The 23,622-nt window shown below is 42.0% G+C and overlaps 1 protein-coding gene and 1 pseudogene across 3 annotated transcripts in view; both read right to left on the reverse strand.

Annotated features, from left to right (window-relative positions):
- The window catches only part of LOC139381220 (E3 ubiquitin-protein ligase UBR2-like), a 41,135-nt gene extending 29,253 nt beyond the window's left edge, over positions 1-11,882 (reverse strand). For all 3 annotated transcript variants that reach the window (XM_071124676.1, XM_071124679.1, XM_071124677.1), the window contains exon 1: positions 11,741-11,882. In XM_071124676.1, coding sequence (XP_070980777.1) covers positions 11,741-11,824 — 84 coding nt within the window. In that variant the 5' untranslated portion in view covers positions 11,825-11,882. The remainder of the gene's footprint in view (positions 1-11,740) is intronic.
- Positions 11,883-12,558: 676 nt separating this feature from the next.
- LOC139381991 (transient receptor potential channel pyrexia-like) lies at positions 12,559-21,065 on the reverse strand (annotated as a pseudogene).
- Between the last annotated feature and the right edge of the window lie 2,557 nt (positions 21,066-23,622).

Consider the following 23,622-nt stretch of genomic DNA (forward strand, 5'->3'; position numbering starts at 1 on the left):
AGATAAAGGTAAAATTTAAAAAGTTACGTGCCCGAATTTAAAATTAAAAAAAATGTACTCAAAAGTAGAATTGTGTTTTTCTAAATTTCTTAAGTCAAGTATTCAACACCTTAGTTATGGTAAGCCTAAACAGTAAAAATGTGCTTAATAAGTCACATTAACTCTGTGTGCAATAATAGTGTTTAACATGACCCCCACACATACAGATAATTGTAAGGTCCCTCAGTCAACAGTGAATTTCAAACACAGATTCAACCAAAAGACCAAAGAGGTTTTCCAATGCCTCGCAAAGAGCAACTTTTGGTAGATGAGTAAAAAAGCAGAAATTGAATATCCCTTTGAGCGTGGTGAAGTTATTAATTACACTTTGGAAGGTGCGTCAATACACCCAGTCACTAAAAAGATACAGGCATCCTTCCTAACTCAGTTGCCGGAGAGGAAGGAAACCACTCAGGGATTTCACCATGTGGCCAATGGTGACTTAAATAGTTAGAGTTTAATTGGTGTGACAGGAGAAAATGTAGGACGGATCAACAACATTGAAGTTATTCCACAAAGCTAACCTGATTGACAGAGTGAAAAGGAGGAAGCCTGTACAGAATAAAAATATTCCAAAACATGCATCCATTTTATCCTGAAACTCCAGTCCTTAACAATTACAATCATAACATGCTGCAGCCACCACCACTTTGCTTGAAAATGTGGAGAGTGGTACTCCATAATGAGTTGTATTGGATTTGCCCCAAACATTTGTATTAGGGACAGAAAGTGAAATGCTGTGCAAAGCAATTCACTTTCTGTCCCTAATACAAATGTTTGGGGCAAATCCAATACAACTCATTATGGCGTACCACTCTCCATATTTTCAAGCAAAGTGGTGGTGGCTGCAGCATGTTATGATTGTAATTGTTAAGGACTGGAGTTTCAGGATAAAAAGTAAATGGAATGGAGCTAAACACAGGCAACATCCTATAGGAAAAGCTGGGTCAGTCTGCCTTCCAACAGACACTGGGAGTTGAATTAACTTTTTAGAAGGACAATAACCTGACACACAAGGCCAAATATACAATGGAGTTGCTTACCAAGAAGACGAAGGTTCCTGAGTGGTCGAGATCATTTATTTAAATCTACTTGAAAATCTATGAGACAAGAGCGTGCCAAAATGTGCATCTGTAATTGTGAGTGAGCATAGGCTTTATTGGGTAAAACTGCAATGTGTTTTTAGGACACCGAATTTACAGTTAGAAGAATACATGGCTACCAGCAGTGGGTATTATAGACTTCGAGACAGTGACCAAAATACCCTTAGACTTGGCAGTGCAACACTCATTATTAATTGGTCACTAGGATGGCAGTAAAACATTTTTGGGGCTGGTAACATTAGTTTAGTCAGAGAGGAAGACGCAAAGTGAGAGGGTCCACTCCGGTCAATCTGTCCAGTAATGTTTATTATAGAAAAATGTAGCCGGCTACATTTCCTAATGTTTTGTTTATAATTAATCTTGCATTTACTGGAGAAAAGTAGGCTAGACTGAAAAAAGTACCAGAGAAACGTAACTGATGGGATGCCGGTTTGTGAATTCTCAGAGTGGAGAAGTGCAACTGAAGCACAAAATTAGTCTGATGCCGAGCAGAAATTAAACTAAGAAGCATTTTAGATCAGCGTTTAAAGACATTTCTAATGCGTAATCTTTTTTTTTTTTTTATTGTGTGAAATGCAACCCGACACCATCTTGTCATAATATAAAGTACCTCAATTACAGTCAATGAACTAAGTAGACCAGACCTAGCTGCTGTATGGGAGAGCCATCCCCTTAAGCAGACCGGAACTGACCTTTTTCTATGGAAAACAGCCTGAGTGAACTCTACATTTATCCACCATCTTTGGTACCTAGGTACTTTTTCGAAACTAGAACATGACTAGGTTGGAGTCATTACTAAAGTTGTGGGTATTTTCAGCACTTCGGTCAAATATGTCTTGCATCTACTGATTGAAAAAGGACCAAGTCTATCAGCACAGCTGATGTCCCCTTACATAGCGCGAGAGCACCTTGCCTGCTCCACTTACTCATTGCTAGAATTAGCCTGTCCTGGAGAACCATTGCACTCATTGGGCTGCATCAATTTAGCTCCCCACAGAAGTTAACACACTAGAATAATACACCGCAGCATGTAGAAAACGGCAACTGTTAATTACTGTTCGCAAAACAAAATGTCCATTACAGGCTAGAACACTTTACAATTCTACAGTTCTACAGCTGCACCATTGACTGGTTGTATCACTGCCTGGTATGGCAACTGCTCTGCCTCCGACCGCAAGGCACTACAGAGGGTAATGCGTACTGCCCAGTACATCACTGGTGCCAAGCTTCCTGCCATCCAGGACCTCTATACCAGGCGGTGACAGAGGAAGGCCCTAAAAATTGTCAGACTCCAGCCACCCTAATCATAGACTGTTCTTTCTGCTACCGCATGGGCAAGCGGTACCGGAGTCTAGGTTCAAAATGCTTCTTAACAGCTTCTACCTCCAAGCCATAAGACTCCTGAACAGCTACTCAGACTATTTGCATTGTCCCCCCCTCTTTTACACTGCTGCTACTCTTTATATCTATGGATAGTCACTAACTCTACCTACATGTACAGTTGAAGTTGGAAGTTTACATACACTTAGGTTGGAGTCATTAAAACTCATTTTTCAACCACTCAACACATTTCTTGTTAACAAACTATAGTTTTGGCAAGTCGGTTAGGACATCTACTTTGTGTATGACACAAGTAATTTTTCTAACAATTGTTTACAGACAGATTATTTCACTGTCACAATTCCAGTGGGTCAGAAGTTGACATAGACTAAGTTAACTGTGCCTTTAAACAGCTTGGAAAATTCCCGAAAATGATGTCATGGCTTTAGAAGCTTCTGATAGGCTAATTGAAATAATGAGTCAATTGGAGGTGTACCTGTGGATGTATTTCAAAAGTTACCTTCAAACTCAGTGCCTCTTTACTTGACATCATGGGATAATATAAAGAAATCAGCCAAGACACCATAATTTTTTTTTTGTAGACCTCCACAAGTCTGGTTCATCCTTGGGAGCAATTTCCAAACGCCTGAAGATACCATGTTCATATGTACAAGCAATAGTACGCAAGTATAAACACCATGTGACTACGCAGCCATCATACTTTGATGTGAAAAGTGCAAATCAATTCCAGAACAACAGCAAAGGACCTTGAGAGGATGCTGGAGGAAACCAGTACAAAATGTATCTATATCCACAGTAAAAACGAGTCCTATAGCAACATCACCTGAAAGGCCGCTCGGCAAGGAAGAAGCCACTGCTCCAAACCCGCCATAAAAAAAAACAGACTAGGGTTTGCAACTGCACATGGGGACAAAGATCGTACTTCTTGGAGAAATGTCCTCTGGTCTGATGAATCAAAAATAGAACTGTTTGGCCATAATGACCATCATTATGTTTGGAGGAAAATGGGGGAGGCTTGCAAGCCGAGGAAACAGCATCCCAACCGTGAAGCACGGGGGTGGCAGCATCATGTTGCGAGGGTGCTTTGCTGCAGGAGGGACTGGTGTACTTCACAAAATAAATGGCTTCAGAAGAAGGAAAATTATGTAGATATATTGAAGCAACATCTCAAGACATCAGTGAGGAAGTTAAAGCTTGGTCGTAAATGGGTCTTCCAAAAATGAACAATGACCCCAAGCATACATCCAAAGTTGTGGCTAAATGGCTCAAGGACAATATAGTCAAGGTAATGGAGTGGCCATCACAAAGCCCTGACCTCAATCCTATAGAACATTTGTGGGCAGAACTGAAAAAGCGTGTGTGAGCAAGAAGACCTACAAAACCTGACTCAGTTACACCAGCTCTGTCAGGAGGAATGAGCCAAAATTCACCCAACTTATTGTGAGAAGCTTGTGGAAGGCTACCTGAAACGTTTAACCATAGTTAAACCATTTAAAAGGCAATGCTACCAAATACTAATTGAGTGTATGTAAACTTCTGACCCACTGGGAATATGATGAAATAAATAAAGGCTGAAATAAATAATTCTCTACTATTATTCCTGACATTACAATTAGAAAATTAATTTAGTTTACGTACACCTTAGCCAAATACATTTAGACTTCCGACTTCAACTGTATATATATAACCTTGACTAACTGGTGACCCCGCACATTGACTCTGTACCGGTACCCCCTGTATATAGCCTCGCTACTGTTAATTAAAGAGCAGCAGTAAAATAAGTAAAAAATAACTTAACATGTATTTTTCTTAAAACTGCATTGTTGGTTAAGGGCCTGTAAGTAAGCATGCCACTGTAAGGTTGTAGTCGGCGCATGTGAGAAATAAACATTTATTTTATTTAGTACTTTGTAGTGTTGTCACGATACCAACATTTTAGTAACGACACCAGGCCAAGTATCAAGGTAACCGAGGGGGGGGGGGGGGGTACAATTCAGTAGCCTTGCATCCTGTTCACCTTGTCCCATGGACGCTTGTTCCCGTTATGCGCATGTCCTACGCAAAACACTATCACTGATATTCACAACACTTACCGAATTAACTTCACACCGTGTAATAGAAAACTGCATATAATGGCTGATTTGCTCAAACTCACCAAAAAAAAGAAACGTCCCTTTTTCAGGACCCTGTCTTTCAAAGATAATTCATAAAAATCCAAATAACTTCACAGATCTTCATTGTAAAGGGTTTAAACACCGTTTCCCATGCTTGTTCAATGAACCATAAACAATTAATGAACATGCACCTGTGGAATGGTCATTAAGACACTTACAGATGGTAGGCAATTAAGGTCACAGTTATGAAAACTTAGGACACTAAAGAGGCCTTTCTACCGACTCTGAAAATCAAAAAAAGATGCCCAGGGTCCCTACTCATCTGCGTGAACATGCCTTAGGCATGCTGCAAGGAGGCATGAGGACTGCAGATGTGACCAGGGCAATAAATTGAAATGCCCGTACTGTGAGACGCCTAAGACAGCGCTACAGGGAGACAGGACGGACAGCTGATCGTCCTCGCAGTGGCAGACCATGTGTAACATTGTTGGTAAAATGATGATTAAATGACTGAACAAATCATTTTAAATGGAACTGTAACTAAGTAAAACTTATAATCTGCTTTATTATATCTGATTAACAATATGAGTTCATAAGAAGGGATTGTGTGACACGGACAAGGAATAATTGAAGTTAATGAACACCATTCCAACTAGGAAGAAACTAATGGGTCGTTAACCTAGCGTTGAACCTACAGAAACTTAGCTCTGGGGATTTTAGATAAGACAGTGAGTACATTCCTAGGTTTTCTGTTAATTAGAACTGTCAGCTCAGTGGTGATCGATAATGTTGAGGGGTCAAAAGTTACCTGGGAGTGTGTTAGTAAGTTAGAATTAACTTTTCACCTCACTTTGTCCCGGTCAAGAGGAGGGGATTCTGTTAAAGCCATGAAATGACGTGTATATAAACTGTTGCTCGTGGTTAAGTGTCAGCGCGCTCCGAGAATAAATTCTGTTACCTATTATTGAAAGACTGGTCTGCGTCTATTTTATGCAAACAAGAATCTTATAAATTCTCATAAAATAGATTAAGGGTTTATAATTGATGAAAGCACATTGGCATAATTAAATTACAGTAACAAACATGACCTGCACAGGATTGGTATATCCAAACATCACACATGCGGGACAGGTACAGGATGGCAACAACAACTGCCCGAGTTACACCAGGAACGCACAATCCCTCCATCAGTGCTCAGACTGTCCGCAATAGGCTTAGAGAGGCTGGACTGGAGGGCTTGTAGGCCTGTTGTAGTAAGACAGGTCCTCACCAGACATCACCGGCAACAACGTCGCCTATGGGCACAAACCGACCGTCGCTGGACCAGACAGGACTGGCATAGAGTGCTCTTCCCTGACGAGTTGCGGTTTTGTCTCACCAGGGGTGATGGTCGGATTCGCTCATATCGTCGAAGCAATGAGCGTTACACCGAGGCCTGTATTCTGGAGCCGGATCGATTTTGAGGTGGAGGTCCGTCATGGTCTGGGGCGGTGTGTCACAGCATCATCGGACTGAGCTTGTTGTCATTGCAGGCAATCTCAACGCTGTGCATTACAGGGAAGACATCCTCCTCCCTCATGTGGTAACCTTCCTGCAGGCTCATCCTGACATGACAATGCCACCTGCCATAGTGCTCTGCAAGACAGAGAAAGAGTCCGGATCTCAATCACATTGAGCACGTCTGGGACCTGTTGGATTGGAGGGTAAGGGCTAGGGCCATTCCCCCCATAAATGTCCGGGAACTTGCAGGCACCTTGGTGGAAGAGTGGGGTAACATCTCACAGCAAGAACTGGCAAATCTGGTGCAGTACTCAATGCAGCTGGTGGCCACACCGGATACCGACTGTTACTTTTGATTATGCCCCCCCTTTGTTCATGGACACATTATTCAATTTCTGTTAGTCACATGTCTGTGGAACTTTTTCAGTTTGTGTGTCAGTTGTTGAATCTTATTATATACAAATATTTACACATGTTAAGTTTGCTGAAAATAAACACAGCTGACAGTGAGAGGACAATTTTTTTTTTTGCTGAGTTTATTTGCAAAGGCCTAACTGTGACTTGTCTGGAGGAATAAACATGCATAATGATCGGCATTTCATTGGGGCAGTAAGGGGAAAATACTGCATGAAACCTTCTTCACTCTCTGTTAAGACACGCACGGTCTCCCTCTCTCACACAAACACTGCTCCCAACTTTAAAAACATTACGTACCAAACATAATTTAAGGAGTACCAGAAAGAGTTGTGGCTTACTTTTGGCCTATTTGAATCCTACCTTTGAAGCACATCTCATGAGTAACAGGCCGCTTTCCTTTCTTCCTGTGCCAATCAAATTTGCCTAGACCTACTGTCACGTTAGCAGGTTGTTAGCTAATTAGGTAACATGACTGAACAACGTTTGTTAAGAAACCAATAATTAGCGACCTGGAATTCGTTTGGTTTGTGTAATGTGTGCAAAATCATGTGTGAAAAATGTGTGCGAAATCGCTCCGGAACAAAAAAGGTAGCTCCGGTAACAAGGTAAAAAAAAATTAAACCGTTTGGGCTAGAGAAACACCATTCTTTGCTTTAAAGCTACAAGCATGCCTGTCATGGAGCTGCGCTCCATTTTCCTCTGTCACTCAAAAGCTGCATGAGAGATACAATGTTACCTCAACTAACTTGTGCCCCTGCACATTGATTCTGTACCGGTACCCCCTGTATATAGCCTCACTGCTGTTATTTTCCTGCTGCTCTTTAATTATTTTTCTTAAAACTGCGTTGTTGGTTAAGGGCTTGTAAGTAAGCATTTCACTGTAAGGTGAAATTCACCTGTTGTATTCAGACCATGTGAAAAATAAAATTTGATTTGACAGCAAACATGCAACTGCAAAGCCTACTCCGACTGGCCTGTGCTCTTGGTTATACCAGGCAATGAAATTATACATAGTATCAACTTTGCTCGCTCTGCTCCAATTTATAAAATGTAACAGAAGACTTATTAGGGTCTGTATCCCCAATTGCCATCAAAGTTAAACTGATGGCGGAATAGATGTGCAGGAGGAGCGAACGGAGAGAAGCAGGTGAGTGATGGCTGGAAGTGACAGCTGCCACACTTGAGATGCCATGAAAATGGACATTGGACTGGCGCATACAAGAGACTAGTTGCTGGGAAAATTAAACTGAATTTATAAAAACAAAACTGACTTTACAAAGATTTTATAAGCAGGTGCCAGCTGGTTCTTTAGATCGGTAGGGCTGAAACATTTGGTAGTATCATTTGAAATGGTACTTTGGTACTCAAATGTTGGCATCATAATTATCATGCTATTTCCGTACCATGATATTGCTATGGTGCCAGTATACCGTGCAACACTAGTACTTTGTTCGCAAACCATAACCCAAATATGCTGATTTCAAAGATGATTGTCACCAAAAACATTAATTCTCCCTTTCTCTCACTGCAGTGTTTATCCTATATTAATTTATTAGCAGCAGGCAGTCACTACAATTTCTCTTTGTTTTGTATTTATTTTTTTATGTTTAACTATTTCTTTATATAATTTTCAGGATAGTAAAACACTTTCAGTGTGAACTTAATTACTAAAACCAGATAATTTAGGTAGAAAAGATAATGAAGCTATATTTCGTTTTAAATAAGATCAGAATATAAACTAGTGTCAGGGAGAAGCTCATATTTAAAAACAAAATGTAACGGGTCCCAATTGATTTTGTTATAATGTTCGAGTCACTCAAATGCATATGCCGTGTTTCTTCTGCTATGGCAAAATGTGTAGAATTGCAGCAAATTTGCGTTAGAAAAAAAAACTGCACATTTTCCCCCGGCCCATCAAAAATGGGTAGAATTGCTGGAAACCAGCTTTAAAAATGTAACATGTTATTTCCGCCCCCATGACAATGCCCCCGTGCACAAAGCAAGGTCCATACAGACATGGTTTGTCAAGATCGGTGTGGAAGAACTTGACTGGCCTGCACAGAGCCCTGACCTCAACCCCATTGAACTCCTTTCGGATGAATTGGGACGCCGACTGCAAGCCAGGCCTAATCACCCAACATCTTTGGCATTTGATTAGGAGCCCCATTAGCTGTTGCAAAAGCAGCAGCTACTCTTCCTGGGATCCACACAAAACAGGACATAATACAGAACATTAATAGACAAGACAAGAACAGCTCAAGGACAGAACTACATTAAAAAAAAATTATAATAATTTTAACCTCCCCCCCGCGCGACAGTTGCGCTAACGTAGTCTGTGATTAGCACGAAGTTGTAAGTAACAAGAACATTTCCCAGGACATAGACATATCTGATATGGGCAGAAAGCTTGAATTATTGTTAATCTAACTACACTGTCCCATTTACAGTAGCTATTACAGTGAAATAATTCCATGCTATTGTTTGAGGAGAGTGCACAGTTATGAACTTGAAAATGTATTAATAAACCAAATGAGGCACATTTGGGCAGTCTTGATACAACATTTTGAACAGAAATGCAATGGTTCAACACAATGTTTCTTATAAAAAAATAAGAAGCGATGCAGTCAGTCTCTCCTCAAATCTTAGCCAAGAGAGACTGGCATGCATATAGAATTTATTTCAGCCCTCTGATTACAATGATGAGCAAGACGTTCCGCTCTGTTCTGGGCCAGCTGCAGTCTTTCCTTGCAGCTCCTGACCACACGACTGATCAATAATCAAGATAAGACAAAACTAGAGGCTGCAGAACTTGCTTTTTTGAGTATAGTGTCAAAAAAGCAGTGCTCGTCCTCACTACTGCTCGTGGCTGAATGGAAGCAAGTCCACGCAGCAATGTTCCAACATCTAGTCAAACTACATCCAGAAGAGTGGAGGCTGTTATAGCAGCGGGGGGGGGGGTCACCTCCATATATATATATATATATACAGTGTCTTGCGAAAGTATTCGGCCCCCTTGAACTTTGCGACCTTTTGCCACATTTCAGGCTTCAAACATAAAGATATAAAACTGTATTTTTTTGTTAAGAATCAACAACAAGTGGGACGCAATCATGAAGTGGAACGACATTTATTGGATATTTCAAACTTTTTTAACAAATCAAAAACTGAAAAAATGTGCGTGCAAAATTATTCAGCCCCCTTAAGTTAATACTTTGTAGCGCCACCTTTTGCTGCGATTACAGCTGTAAGTCGCTTGGGGTATGTCTCTATCAGTTTTGCACATCGAGAAACTGAAATTTTTTCCCATTCCTCCTTGCAAAACAGCTCGAGCTCAGTGAGGTTGGATGGAGAGCATTTGTGAACAGCAGTTTTCAGTTCTTTCCACAGATTCTCGATTGGATTCAGGTCTGGACTTTGACTTGGCCATTCTAACACCGGGATATGTTTATTTTTGAACCATTCCATTGTAGATTTTGCTTTATGTTTTGGATCATTGTCTTGTTGGAAGACAAATCTCCGTCCCAGTCTCAGGTCTTTTGCAGACTCCATCAGGTTTTCTTCCAGAATGGTCCTGTATTTGGCTCCATCCATCTTCCCATCCATTTTAACCATCTCCCCTGTACCTGCTGAAGTAAAGCAGGCCCAAACCATGATGCTGCCACCACCATGTTTGACAGTGGGGATGGTGTGTTCAGGGTGATGAGCTGTGTTGCTTTTACACCAAACATAACGTTTTGCATTGTTGACAAAAAGTTCAATTTTGGTTTCATCTGACCAGAGCACCTTCTTCCACATGTTTGGTGTGTCTCCCAGGTGGCTTGTGGCAAACTTTAAACAACACTTTTTATGGATATCTTTAAGAAATGGCTTTCTTCTTGCCACTCTTCCATAAAGGCCAGATTTGTGCAATATACGACTGATTGTTGTCCTATGGACAGAGTCTCCCACCTCAGCTGTAGATCTCTGCAGTTCATCCAGAGTGATCATGGGCCTCTTGGCTGCATCTCTGATCAGTCTTCTCCTTGTATGAGCTGAAAGTTTAGAGGGACGGCCAGGTCTTGGTAGATTTGCAGTGGTCTGATACTCCTTCCATTTCAATATTATCGCTTGCACAGTGCTCCTTGGGATGTTTAAAGCTTGGGAAATCTTTTTGTATCCAAATCCGGCTTTAAACTTCTTCACAACAGTATCTCGGACCTGCCTGGTGTGTTCCTTGTTCTTCATGATGCTCTCTGCACTTTTAACGGACCTCTGAGACTATCACAGTGAAGGTGCATATATACGGAGACTTGATTACACACAGGTGGATTGTATTTATCATCATTAGTCATTTAGGTCAACATTGGATCATTCAGAGATCCTCACTGAACTTCTGGAGAGAGTTTGCTGCACTGAAAGTAAAGGGGCTGAATAATTTTGCACGCCCAATTTTTCAGTTTTTGATTTGTTAAAAAAGTTTGAAATATCCAATAAATGTCGTTCCACTTCATGATTGTGTTCCACTTGTTGTTGATTCTTCACAAAAAAATGCAGTTTTATATCTTTATGTTTGAAGCCTGAAATGTGGCAAAAGTTCGCAAAGTTCAAGGGGGCCGAATACTTTCCCAAGGCACTGTGTATATATATATATATATTTAAATGTATCGCCCAACCATGTTATGGGGGTTTTGATTAGCAAGTTTGCCAGGATAGCTACTGCTGTGCTCGCTATGGCGTTAATAGCAACAGCAGCAACAACAACAACAACAACAACAACAACAACAGCAGCAGCAGCAACAGAAGCAGCAACAGCAGCTCGTACGCAGAGACGGGCAAATTAATATTGTTGTGTCTGCCAAGTGAACAGCTAACGTTAGCGGTTAGCCATCTAAGAAATAAAACACTGGCTAGTTACCGGTAGATAGCTAAAGTACATGTGTTTTTAAATCATCCTGGACACATCTCTCAATATAAAATATCTGGAATAGTATCACATACAATCCTTCTTACGTTAATGCAGTGCCATATATTAGCTCAAATACAATTTTCTAGAAGGATAGTTAACGTTAGCTAGCTAGTAAGCGTTAGCCAAGTTCCCGTACTGCCATCATCGCATCAGAGAAAAACAAGTCGAGATGGAAAAAAAAAAATACAGAAATAAATATCAGCGATGAAATTGGTGCGCTCTAATCCCTTCGACAAGAACAATCACATCAAATATATACACATATAACAACTGTCGCTTACCGAAGCTGTGTCTTTGACAGAGAAATTCAGGAATTCAGTACACAGAGCAGAAGGTACTTCACGATCAGATTCGGCCGCCGCCATCTTCACTCCCTCTCCCAGTGCGGAAGGAAACGGATATCAGCCGTTACTTCGTAGTGCGAGCGAGAGAGTGGGGAAACTTTTAAGCTGACTAATGGGAAATGAGAGGCTGTGCAGGATCAACGCTTACACAACAGGGTCAGGGGAAAGCCAACCTAGGTTACTTGTTTCAAAGATGCACTGGGGACATTAGACACGCTGTAGTTGTAAAATCAGAATAATTCAACATATTAATAATGATGATGATGTTGAGGATGATGATGCTGTTGGTGATGATGTTGTTGTTGTTGATGATGATGATAATGATTAGGCTGATAACAATTGTAGTGACACACTCCATAAAGTCATTGCAAAAGGGCATATGTGCAATAGATGTATTTACACTGTACAGTAATAATGTTGAGATTGTATAGACAGACTGCCAGGCATTAGTGGATCATTGCTAATTCACATTTAAAGCCAGCATCATATTCCAAGCAGATCAGTAAAATTACAACTAAATGGGTGGCTCTTGATTCACTCTTGAAAACACAAAGCCTTATATTTAGATGAGAATGCAGGTTATAAGGATCTAGGACAACTATGTCAAATAAATAGGCTAAATAGCATTAGCAAAACATAATGCATGTGTTATAGTCATGTAGATGTTAGTTAGAAGGCTTCATCCTTATTTTCTGGTCATGTATCTCTGGTTGCTGGTGCTGGTACAGTCTCTATGGTTACAGTCATCTTCAGCATCAAGAGTCAGCCTGTTGAGGCCCTGGAGGACTGGAGAGTACAACACTTGTGAGTTCAAAGTAAACAGGTCAAATTAGACAGACTTCTTAGACACACTGTGGCCATCTGCAGAGTGCACTATGTAATTACAGGCTTACGACAAAGAGACATTACAGAAAATCAAGATGCATGAACCACTGATGCCTCACCTATATGGTGGAGCTTCGACAGTCTCTGACCCAGTGCTTTCTGCTGCCTTCACACCACAGCCCACGCCTGCACAGAGACACAATAATGTAATCTATCAGCTATGGAAAGACAGGAGACTGTGAAACATATACTCTAGCACAGAGATACACAGAAGAAACAGGCACAGAGACAGGTTATCATAGTAGGCCTAAATATAACTAATGTAGTGTAGATTGACTGGGTCAAAGAGTAAACTCCATAGTTTATATTTCTATGGTAGGCCTTCTCTTATTTAAACAAACGTCAGTACGAATTACATCATCATGTGAAAAGACTCCGATTTTAGCTCTCAATCTATATATGCACTCTCTCGGGTTTTGAATGGACTTCACTCTTTGTTAAGTCTTTGACCAGGTCAGACTACACTAGATTAGTTATTTGGTCTGTCTTAGTGTCAACCTAGTACTGACATGAGCTGGTCTGGGACTGGATCTGTTGGTGGATCAGGGCCTGCAGGATCTTCATGTCTGCCCTCAGGGCACTGAGGTCCTGGCTCTGCCGGGTCTCATCCATCTGGATCCTCTGAAGAGTCTGCAGGTGTTCCCCCTGCACAGGAGATGAGAAGCGCCTCCCCCTAGGAGAGACATGAAGAGAGAGATCTTGACACACGCCTGGAAATATTCCACAATACAGCAAAGTTGTGTCGTACTCCTAAATTCAGGTAAAAGATAGGCAGTGCTGTGCCTACCCTGAGCCCCTGTACTGTATACAGAAGTGCAGTTCAAAATGCTGGTGTTAAAGATGAATTTCCCATTCCGTCACCTTGATCAGAGCGGTGATCGTCTTCATCCCTGCGTGCCGCTTTGGGTCAGTTCTGATGTCATCGTCGTGAAGCTCCCCAAGCGGGGCACAGAAACGGTGGATGTCGTGGTCGTCATAGAAACGGCAGAGACGGGGCATGGATTCCTCCACCTGCAGGATAATGGCTGCTTGCTGCATCACTGCATTGGCCAGTGCATTGTCATACACCCTGACAGAAGAGATTAATGCACACAGTGAGTGTGATAGACTCACTCATAATGATGCTGAGAGTGACAGATGCATACTGAGTGATATGTTGGTTTGTTGAGAATGGGACAAACACTGATACCGGATGAAGACAAACAATATATAGTACTTGAGTGAGTACACGAGTGTAAGCTGTAAAGGCTTATACCCACACTGATATGCACACAGATCCCCCTAGTTCAGTGGTTCCCAAACGTGTTATAGTCCCGTACCCCTTCAAACATTCAACCTGCAGCTGCGTACCCCCTTCAGCACCAAGGTCAGCGCACTCTCAAAGGTTTTTTTTTGTTGCCGTCATTGTAAGTCTGCCACACACACACACACTATGCAATACATTTATTAAACATAAGAATGAGTGTGAGTTTTTGTCACAACCTGGCTCGTGGGAAGTGACAAAGAGCTCTTATAGGACCAGGGCACAAAAAATAATAAAATAATAATCAATCATTTTGCTCTTTATTTAGCCATCTTACATAAAAATTTTGCCATCTTACAAAAAACCTTATTACATAAAACCTTGTTTTTCATCAAAAATGGTGAATAACTCACCACAGGTTAATGAGAAGGGTGTGCTTGAAAGGATGCACATAACATAGCAATGTTGGGTTGTATTAGAGAGAGTCTCAGTCTTAAATCATTTTCCACACACAGTCTGTGCCTGTATTTAGTTTTCATGCTAGTGAGGGCCAAGAATCCACTCTCACATAGGTACGTGGTTGCAAAGGGCATCAGTGTCTTAACAGCGCGATTTGCCAAGGCAAGAAACTCTGAACGCAGCCCTATCCATTAATCTGGCAGTGACTTATGATTAAATTCGATTTTCACAGAATCGCTTGTTGCAATTTCGATGAGGCTCTCTTGTTCAGATATCGGTAAGTGGACTGGAGGCAGGGCATGAAAGGGATATGAATCCAGTTGTTTGTGTCGTCCATTTCGGGAAAGTCCCTGAGTGATTGCGCACCCAGCTCACTCAGGTGCTTCGCTATATCACAATTGACATTGTCCGTAAGCATGAGTTAATTTGCACACAAAAAAATCATACAATAATGGAAATACCTGTGTGTTGTCCTTGTTAACGCAGACAAAGAAGAGCTCCAACTTCTTTATCATAGCCTCAATTTTGTCCCGCACATTGAATATAGTTGAGGAGAGTCCTTGTAATCATGGATTCAGATCATTCAGGTGAGAAAAAACATCACCCAGATAGGCCAACTCGTCATCATACAAGAGGTCAGACAAGTGAAAATTATGGTCAGTGAAGAAAACTTTAAGCTCATCTCTCAATTTAAAAGAATGTGTCAATTCTTTGCCCCTTGATAACCAGCGGACTTCTGTATGTTGTTAAAACGTGACATGGTCACTGCCCATATCATTGCATAATGCAGAAAATACATGAGAGCTCAGGGGCCTTGCTTTAACAAAGTAACAATTTTCACTGTAGTGTCCAAAACGTCTTTCAAGCTGTCAGGCATTCCCTTAGCAGCAAGAGCCTCTCAGTGAATGCTGCAGTGTACCCAAGTGACGTCGGGAACAACTGCTTGCACGCGCGTTACCACTCCACTATGTCTCCTTGTCATGGCTTTTGCTCCATCAGTACAGATACCAACACATCTTGACCACCAAAGTCCATTTGATGTCACAAAGCTGTCCAGTACTTTGAAAATATCCTCTTATATTGTCCTGGTTTCCAGTGGTTTGCAGAAGAGGATGCCTTCATTAATTGACCCCCCATAAACGTAACGGACATATACCAGGAGCTGTGCCAGGCCCGCTTGGTCTGTTGACTCATCCAGCTGTAACGCATATAATTCACTGGTTTGTATAAAACACAGTAATTGTTTCAAAACATCTCCTGTCATGTCACTGATGCGTCGTGAAACAGTGTTGTTTGATGAAGGCATTGTCTGTGTCGTTTTTTTGGCTTTTTCCCCCAGCACTGTCCGTCGCCATATCCGCGGAAGCAGGAAGAGTTAAGTCCTCCACAATAGTATGGGGCTTGCCTGTCCTAGCCACTCGGTAGCTCACCATATAATACGCTCCTAGCACCTTCTTATTAATTGATACTGTTGCTTTTATACATGTCTTACTACTCGAAAACTTACTACTCGTCTTTATTCTCGCTCAAAAAACTCCTGTGGCTTATTTTTCTAATTGTCATGTGTCGTTTCTAAATGTTTGCGCTAGAGTGAAGGTTTCCCGCGAGAGAGTAACAGTTAATGTGATTGGATGTTAATTATTTGACTAGGCTACCTGTATTTGACATTGTGTTGTTATTTTGCTGAACACTAGATGGTTTAATTTTCTTTTGGGCAGTGAAACAAGGCTACTCAGGCGAGAAACAAACCTCACCCAAATGTATAGCCCCGTTGGAAAATATAAATGTACTGTTCGAAAATGTGAATTTATAATTATAATAAAAAAAAAAAATTTGAATCACATTTTTATTTGGCGTACCCACAACGGCATTGCGCGTACCCCAGTTTGGGAATAACTGCCCTAACTCTTCAAATTTGGGCGGCAGGTAGCCTAGTGGTTAGAGCGTTGGGCCAGTAACCGAAAGGTTGCTAGATCGAATCTGTCTTTCTGCCCATGATACAAGGCAGTTAACCCACTGTTCCTAGGCCGTCATTGTAAATGAGAATTTGTTCTTAACTGACTTGCCTAGTTAAATGTTTTTAAATATATATACTTTTAGCGGGCCTTACCTTTGAAAGGTATCCGAGAGGAGGGCGATCATCAGGTTGACACACAGAATGGAGGACAGAGCCAGGAAGGTGCCACAGAGGAAGTGGGCCACGATAGAGTCCACTTCCACCATGGAATTAAACTCGTGCTCATCCACCAGAGTGATGCGGTACAGGCTGTAGAGCAGCTGTGGCACAGTCTGCATACTGGGTATTGTCGCCTGACCTGGGGAGGACAGTTCACACAGACTCAGACACTCAGATACTGTAAATATATTTCTTTATGTGTATTTTTTAAAATCATACTAGCACAGCTACAGTAGCGTGTGCTATGTCATTTTGTGGGTTTCTGTTTGATCAAATTGGGTTAACCTCTGAAATACAATCCAGAAGTCACGTGCATAAGGGACAAAGATCTCTGCATATAGGAAGAGGAAAGGTAGGACATCCCCCACAATCTTCCCCAGCATGACAATGAAAGGAATCATAACCCTGTATAAAATGAGGATGAAAGGTAATGTTGTGGATGATTCAAAGATCAGTATTATGTGTATTATATTATAGTATTATATTTGGTTACTTTGTACTTGAAAATATCCAGACATGCTGTTTCAAAAAAGTATCCTATTTTGGACAGGAGGGCCATGACCATGTTGGGGCCTTTGAGCTCAAGTTCCTTTCTTGTCATGGCTACAGTGGGGACAATGTGGCGCCCCATTCATGTGTTGTTGTCGTGGAACCTGAGAACATCAGGTGTACCCATGAGGACACTGACCAGGTGTCACGATTATACCTGAGCTACCCCATGAACAATACCCATTGCTATGAGAACCTAACACCCGGTCCATGTGATCTGTTTAGCTATGTTTTTCCATTGTTTTGTTCCCTTCCCATGATCCATTGGGGACCAGGGAACGGTCTCGAATGGTGAAGTTCGGCAGTAAAGACTCATTCATCTCCACCACCAGATTGGTGCTCTAAAACGAAGGGGCCGTGAGATCATGTAAAGAAATGGGGCCAAAAAGAGGAATCTATTTAGTGGTTGCTGTGTGGACACGTTTCATCCCCCGGAGCCAGAGGGAAATGATGACCACAGCAAAGAGGCGCAGGCTCTAGTCTCGCAGCCTGCCAGCAAGAAGATATCTGCCACATGGATCCCAAACACTGCCATCAGCAGAATGTACACCGGCCAATCAAAGATGTTCCTGTGACACAGCCAAAATCGATATCATCGCCTGCTTGCCAGCTAGGCCAGAGTTAAATCATATCCATATGACATGTATTGTGTATAAGACAAACACGTTCACCAGGGGTCTGGTAAGTAGTTTCCCTTCATGCGGCGGATGATCTTGATTTGCTCTTCCAAGAAATGTTTTTCCTTTGGAGCAGGAAGACAAAAAAATGGCAAGAATATGTAACGTTGCACATTACATTCTCAATGGGATTATAGCCTGACAAAGGGCATACTACCAGTAGGAGGACTCTCCTTAGATCTTAAGTAAGTTTCATTTGGGTAACTGTGTCAGCCTAGATCAGGTCTAGAGACTTCAGTAAGACGTGTGTCTGTGTGTGTCTACTGGGTGAGAAAAGGTGCTGTGCGCCTCCCAAGTGAAACAGTAGTCTAAGGCGCTGCATCGAAGTGCTAGCTGTGCCACTAGAGAATCTGCGTTCGAGTCCAGGCTCTGTCGCAGCCGGCCGCGACTGAGAGATCCATGGGGCGGAGCACAATTGGCCCAGCGTTGTCCGGGTTAGGGGAGGGTTTGGCCGGCAGGGATGTCCTTGTCCCATCGCGCACTATTGACTCCTGTGGCGGGCCAGGCGCAGTGCACGCTGACACGGTCGCCAGGTGTACGGTGTTTCCTCCGACACATTGGTGCGGTTGGCTTACGGGTAAAGTGTGCATTGTGTCAAGAAACAGTGCGGCTTGGTTGGGTTGTGTTTCGGAGGACGTACGGCTCTCGACCTTCGCCTCTTCCGAGTCCGTACGGGAGTTGCAGCAATGAGACGAGACTGTAACTATCAATTGGATACCACGAAATTGGGGAGAAAAGGTGTAAAAAAATCAAATAAAGAATCAAATAAATTAACAAAATAAAAGGTGCTGTACCTTGGGCCACATGGGGTGTGTGCAGCGCAGGTCATTGTTGATCCGGCGTTCACACCACCGCTACCAGCTCCTCAGCTTCCTCCTGGAGCCTATCTTCTCACTCCACCTCCCGGCCCACCTCCACCACTGTCAGCCCCAGAGTCACCACCACCCCAAACACACGCCACCAATCATGCAGGAAGATATATCTTTTTGTATTTCGATTTGCTTATTTGGATCCCCATTGGCTTTTACAATGGAGTCCACAATGACCTTATCAGTGACTTATGAGCAATCCAAAAATGTCCTAGCATGTCCTAGCATCTGTATGACCGTAAAATAGTTGGGACCTTTATATTCACCATTTTTTATCTAAGGATTGAGTGAAACTTAAAAAAATAATAAAAAAGAGTAAAGTTCCCTCTCTCCTTTACTTTCTCACCTCAGGGAAAACATACGGCTCCTTGTCTCGGATGACAGACACAGAGATGGCCACGGTTGTCCAGGAGACGATAAACAGGAGGTTGAGGAGTAGGAGTATCCAAGCCCCCAATCTACAGAGTCACTTGTTTACTATTCAGAGTGAAATACTGAGCCACCATTCAGTACTGGATTAACAGATCCCTTCAGCTATGTGTCTAACTGCATGAATGGTCAGGGCCGCTAGTGTATTTTATTTATGTGAGAGCAGGAGACTGGAGGGGGGCAAGAGGGGAGACCCATTTGGCACGAGCGACACACCTGCCACTCCCTTCTGGCAAAAGTCTCTCTCTCTCTTTCTCTCTCCCTCTCTCTTTCTCTCTCTCTCAAAGTCTCTACCTCTCTCTCTCTCTCTCTCTCTCTCTCTCTCTCTCTCTCTCTCTCTCTCTCTCTCTCTTTCTCTCTCTCTCAAAGTCTCTACCTCTCTCTCTTCTCTCTCTCTCTCTCTCTCTCTCTCTCTCTCTCTCTCTCTCTCTGATTAACTGATTAACTGAGGTGGAGGGAGTAGAACTGCTGCCTGGTCATCCGTTCAGTCACATGGAACTGGTTCATCACCAAATGAGCCTGACAAGACCAAAGAGAGCTAAACAAAGCTGTAGGATGACCACCTACAGAACCTACTAATTCACAAAAACTAGCACATTGTCAGGCCTAACTATACAATTGGAGGTGTATACTGTGACTTATTGGGACCGTGACCATCCAATCACCCCAGCATCTGACCCCGGGACCATTAGCGTCCGTGCAGCCTCAGTCCGGTCTGAATACACAGGAGCATCACAAAAGCAGTATGATCAGGTACAGTATAACTGTGTAATGTGCAATGTAGTTATTTGCAATGCGAGGTCGTGGGCACGTTTCCATCTACGGATGGACAATGAAGTTGTGTTTTATTCTATTCTAAAACAATGTATTTGAATGTGAAATTAACAGAATCAACAGTGCACACAGAGGCAAGTACAGATGTAGGATCTTAATTTGATCACTCTTTTGTTGCTGAGCTTTTTTCTACATAGCAGGAAATGAAAACTTGTAGTGTATTTTTGTTGTTGTTGTCATTTCCACTTTCAAATGAAAAACGTATCAACCCCTACAGAAATGTCCCTTCATCATAATCCACAGAATTATTCCCATTTCCTGTTGCTGCACGATTATTTTTCTGCTGTAGCAAACTGGCTCAAATTAAGATCCTTTGTCTGTAAGGGTAGCAGTACCTAGGTTGGCAGCCAATTGTAGAGGGGTTCTCTTTTTGTAGTCTTGTGCGGAGATGTCAGCCTCATTCTGCAGCAGTACCCTGAGTGCCCCCACTCTTGACTGCGTAATGGAGAGGCGTCTGATGGTCCATGTTGGTCTTAGCACCAATGTCAGCTGAAGGGACGGGACATGCATATGTGAACATCCGTACAATGCACATTAAAAGTACTCACGCACATACACAAACAAGTGGCAAACACACGTTTGACCTCTGACCTTTCCTCTCCAACGAGAAGTGGATCATCTCCACATAGTCAAGAGCTGCAGCAATATGCAGGGGCGTGACCCCGTAGGAGTCAGGACGCAGGACATCAGCCCCACATTCGACAACCTCGAGATCTACAACCAGGTAGAAGAGCCCTGTTGAACACACACTGTCTGGAGGCCTTCCCTGAGAACGATCTGACACAACAGAAGGTATTTGAGTAATTTGATCACTGGTAAAGACTTCAGCAAGACAGTTTGTCCGAACATGTCTGTTGGGTTGGGGTCGGCTCCATCTACGATCACATCATTCAGGTACTGAAGGTCCACCTATGAACAAACAGGATGAGTGACTGTACGAATCAGACCATATCTAATCTTAATCTATACCTTTAGCCCCAATTTACAATATAAAGGCGGAATGCCATCCACCCCTCACCTCGTCAGTGCCCTGATTGCTAGAAGCCAGATCTCTGAAATGGTTCAGCAGACTTTTATTGAGGTTGAAGCTTCTTTCTCCTCCATCTATGACGTCCTCATCCCAGACCAGGCCTTTGTACATGCTCTCATGCTCTCAAAGAATTCCCTTCTAAACAAAAAGGTTATCATACTGTCTGATATCATTCTGAGACCAGAGAGTGAGTGAAACGTCTTTGAAGTAAAGGGCTGAGATACAGTGGAATGAACTGCAGTTCAGGAAGTTGAATGGTTAAATGACTTGATTTTGGCGTGCAGGGGTTATGAGGGTTAGAGTAGTTTAACTGAATTGTAAGTTATTCTGTGTGTCAGCGGTGTCGAGTGTCCACTGAAAGAGTGTTGAGTATTTGAAGTCCTATCTGAGTTTGGTGTGTCGTCTGCAATGGTACCTGTGGGTTTTCTCCTCACACACTGAAGGCAGGCTCGTTTCCGGCGGCTGCAGGTATAAGATGCTCGGCATTTGCCCTGACAGCACTCGACACCGATGTCTTAGAGATCTGAATTCCAACAACTGGCTGCCGTTCAGACTGCAGTGACACACATACAGTACATCACACTGCAGTACATCACACTGCGGTACATCACACTGCAGTACATCACACATACAGTACATCACACTGCAGTACATCACACTGCAGTACATCACACATACAGTACATCACACTGCAGTACATCACACATACAGTACATCACACACACAGTACATCACACTGCAGTACATCACACTGCGGTACATAGAACTGCGGTACATAGAACTGCATCATAGCATACTCAAATGACCAATCCTACATGTATCACCCAATAAAAGCAAGTATAGTAACACACCACTTTATAATCATATACAGTTTGGAACTGAGTAGCGAGGATTGAAAATGTGTTGAGAAGAGGGCTTCGGATTACTCTAGAAAGAAATTACAGATATCAACAAATAACCAGTTGTGGAAAAAGTACCCAATTGTCATAAGAAAGAAGAAAGAAAATGTGAACGTCATCCAGTATCATACGACTTGAGTAAAAGTATTTGGTCTGAAATATACTTAAGTATCAAAAGTAAATGTAATTGCTAAAATATACTTAAGTATCAAAAGTAAAAGTATACATAATTAAACATTCCTTATATTAAGCAAATCACCACCATTTTTCAGACAACACCAAGGAGGTATGTTTAGTGAGCCCGCCAGATCAGAGGCAGTAGGGATGAGCAGGGATGATATTTTGATAAGTGTGTGAATTGGACCATTTTCCTTTCCTGCTAAGCATTCAAAATGTAATGAGTACTTTTGGGTGTCAGGGAAAATGGAGTAAAAAGTACATTCATTTCTTTAGGAATGTAGTGAAGTAAAAGTAAAAGTTGCCAAAAATATAAATAGTAAAGTACAGATACCCCAAAAATGTAGTACTTTAACCTATTTTTACTTAAGCACTTTACACCACTGCAAATAACAACATTGAGAGGCTGATTGATTAAACTTCAAAGTGCTATTTTCTCCTCACCTGGTTGACCATTCCATCAGTCATCTTCATTTCCATGGCCGGGTTGTCATGGCCAGGGGCACTAACCTGGTTCATCTTCCTCATTCTGCTGTGTTCCAGGCCTCAAGGCCTCTCTGCAAACAACAAACCACACAGCATTAATATGACAACGACCAGCCTGCCAGCGTGGGTACAGTACCTCTGCAATGAGCGACTATTTCCAAACAAAGGCTTTCACTCAAAACACAGGCAGTTGGTAGATTCCGATAGATTCTGAACCTGCTAAAGCCTTGTGATCCACAGGGAAAAGGATTGTTTGTTGTTAGGCAGATAGCAGGTTAAAGGAAAGTCTTCTGCAGGCCTATTCACTGTTTCTCATTCATTGTTTGTTTACTAGTGAAAAGTGTTCCCTGTCTGTAGTACTGTACTTGAACAATATGGTACATTCTGACCCATGTCTGACCCACGTGCATGTTTTGCATCAGCCTAAACAGCCTTTATGTCATAAAGTTGACAGGCAATTACACTGACAAAGCAATGGTCTTGTCTTCTAATGTTTAACAGCATTGGAGTTTGTATTAACTGTTAAAAACTTCTTAGGGCTGCAATCCCGTTAACGGGATGTTATGACAACAGCCAGTGAAAGTGCATGGCGCCAAATTCAAAACAACAGAATCTCATAATTAAAATTCCTCAAACAAACATGTATTTTATACCATTTTAAAGGTAATCTTGTTGTTAATCCCACCACAGTGTCCGATTTCAAATAGGCTTTACAGCAATAGCACCACAAACGATTATGTTAGGTGACCACCAACTCACAGAAAATCCCAGCCATTTTTCCAGCCAAAGAGAGGAGTCACAAAAAGCACAAATAGAGATAAAGTTAATCGCTAACCTTTGATGATCTTCATCAGATTACACTCATAGGACTTCATGTTACACAATACATGTATGTTTTGCTTGATAAAGTTCATATTTATATTTAAAAAATCTAAGTTTACATTGGCGAGGTACGTTCACTAGTTCCAAAAACATCCAGTGATTTTGCATAGCCACATCGTTTCAACAGAAATACTCATCATAAATGTAGATGAAAATACAAGTTATACACATGGAATTATAGATATGCCTCTCCTTAATGCAACCACCGTGTCAGATTTTAAAAA

The sequence above is a fragment of the Oncorhynchus clarkii genome, chromosome 23, assembly GCF_045791955.1.
Source record: "Oncorhynchus clarkii lewisi isolate Uvic-CL-2024 chromosome 23, UVic_Ocla_1.0, whole genome shotgun sequence".
NCBI classification, from domain to species: Eukaryota; Metazoa; Chordata; class Actinopteri; order Salmoniformes; family Salmonidae; genus Oncorhynchus; species Oncorhynchus clarkii.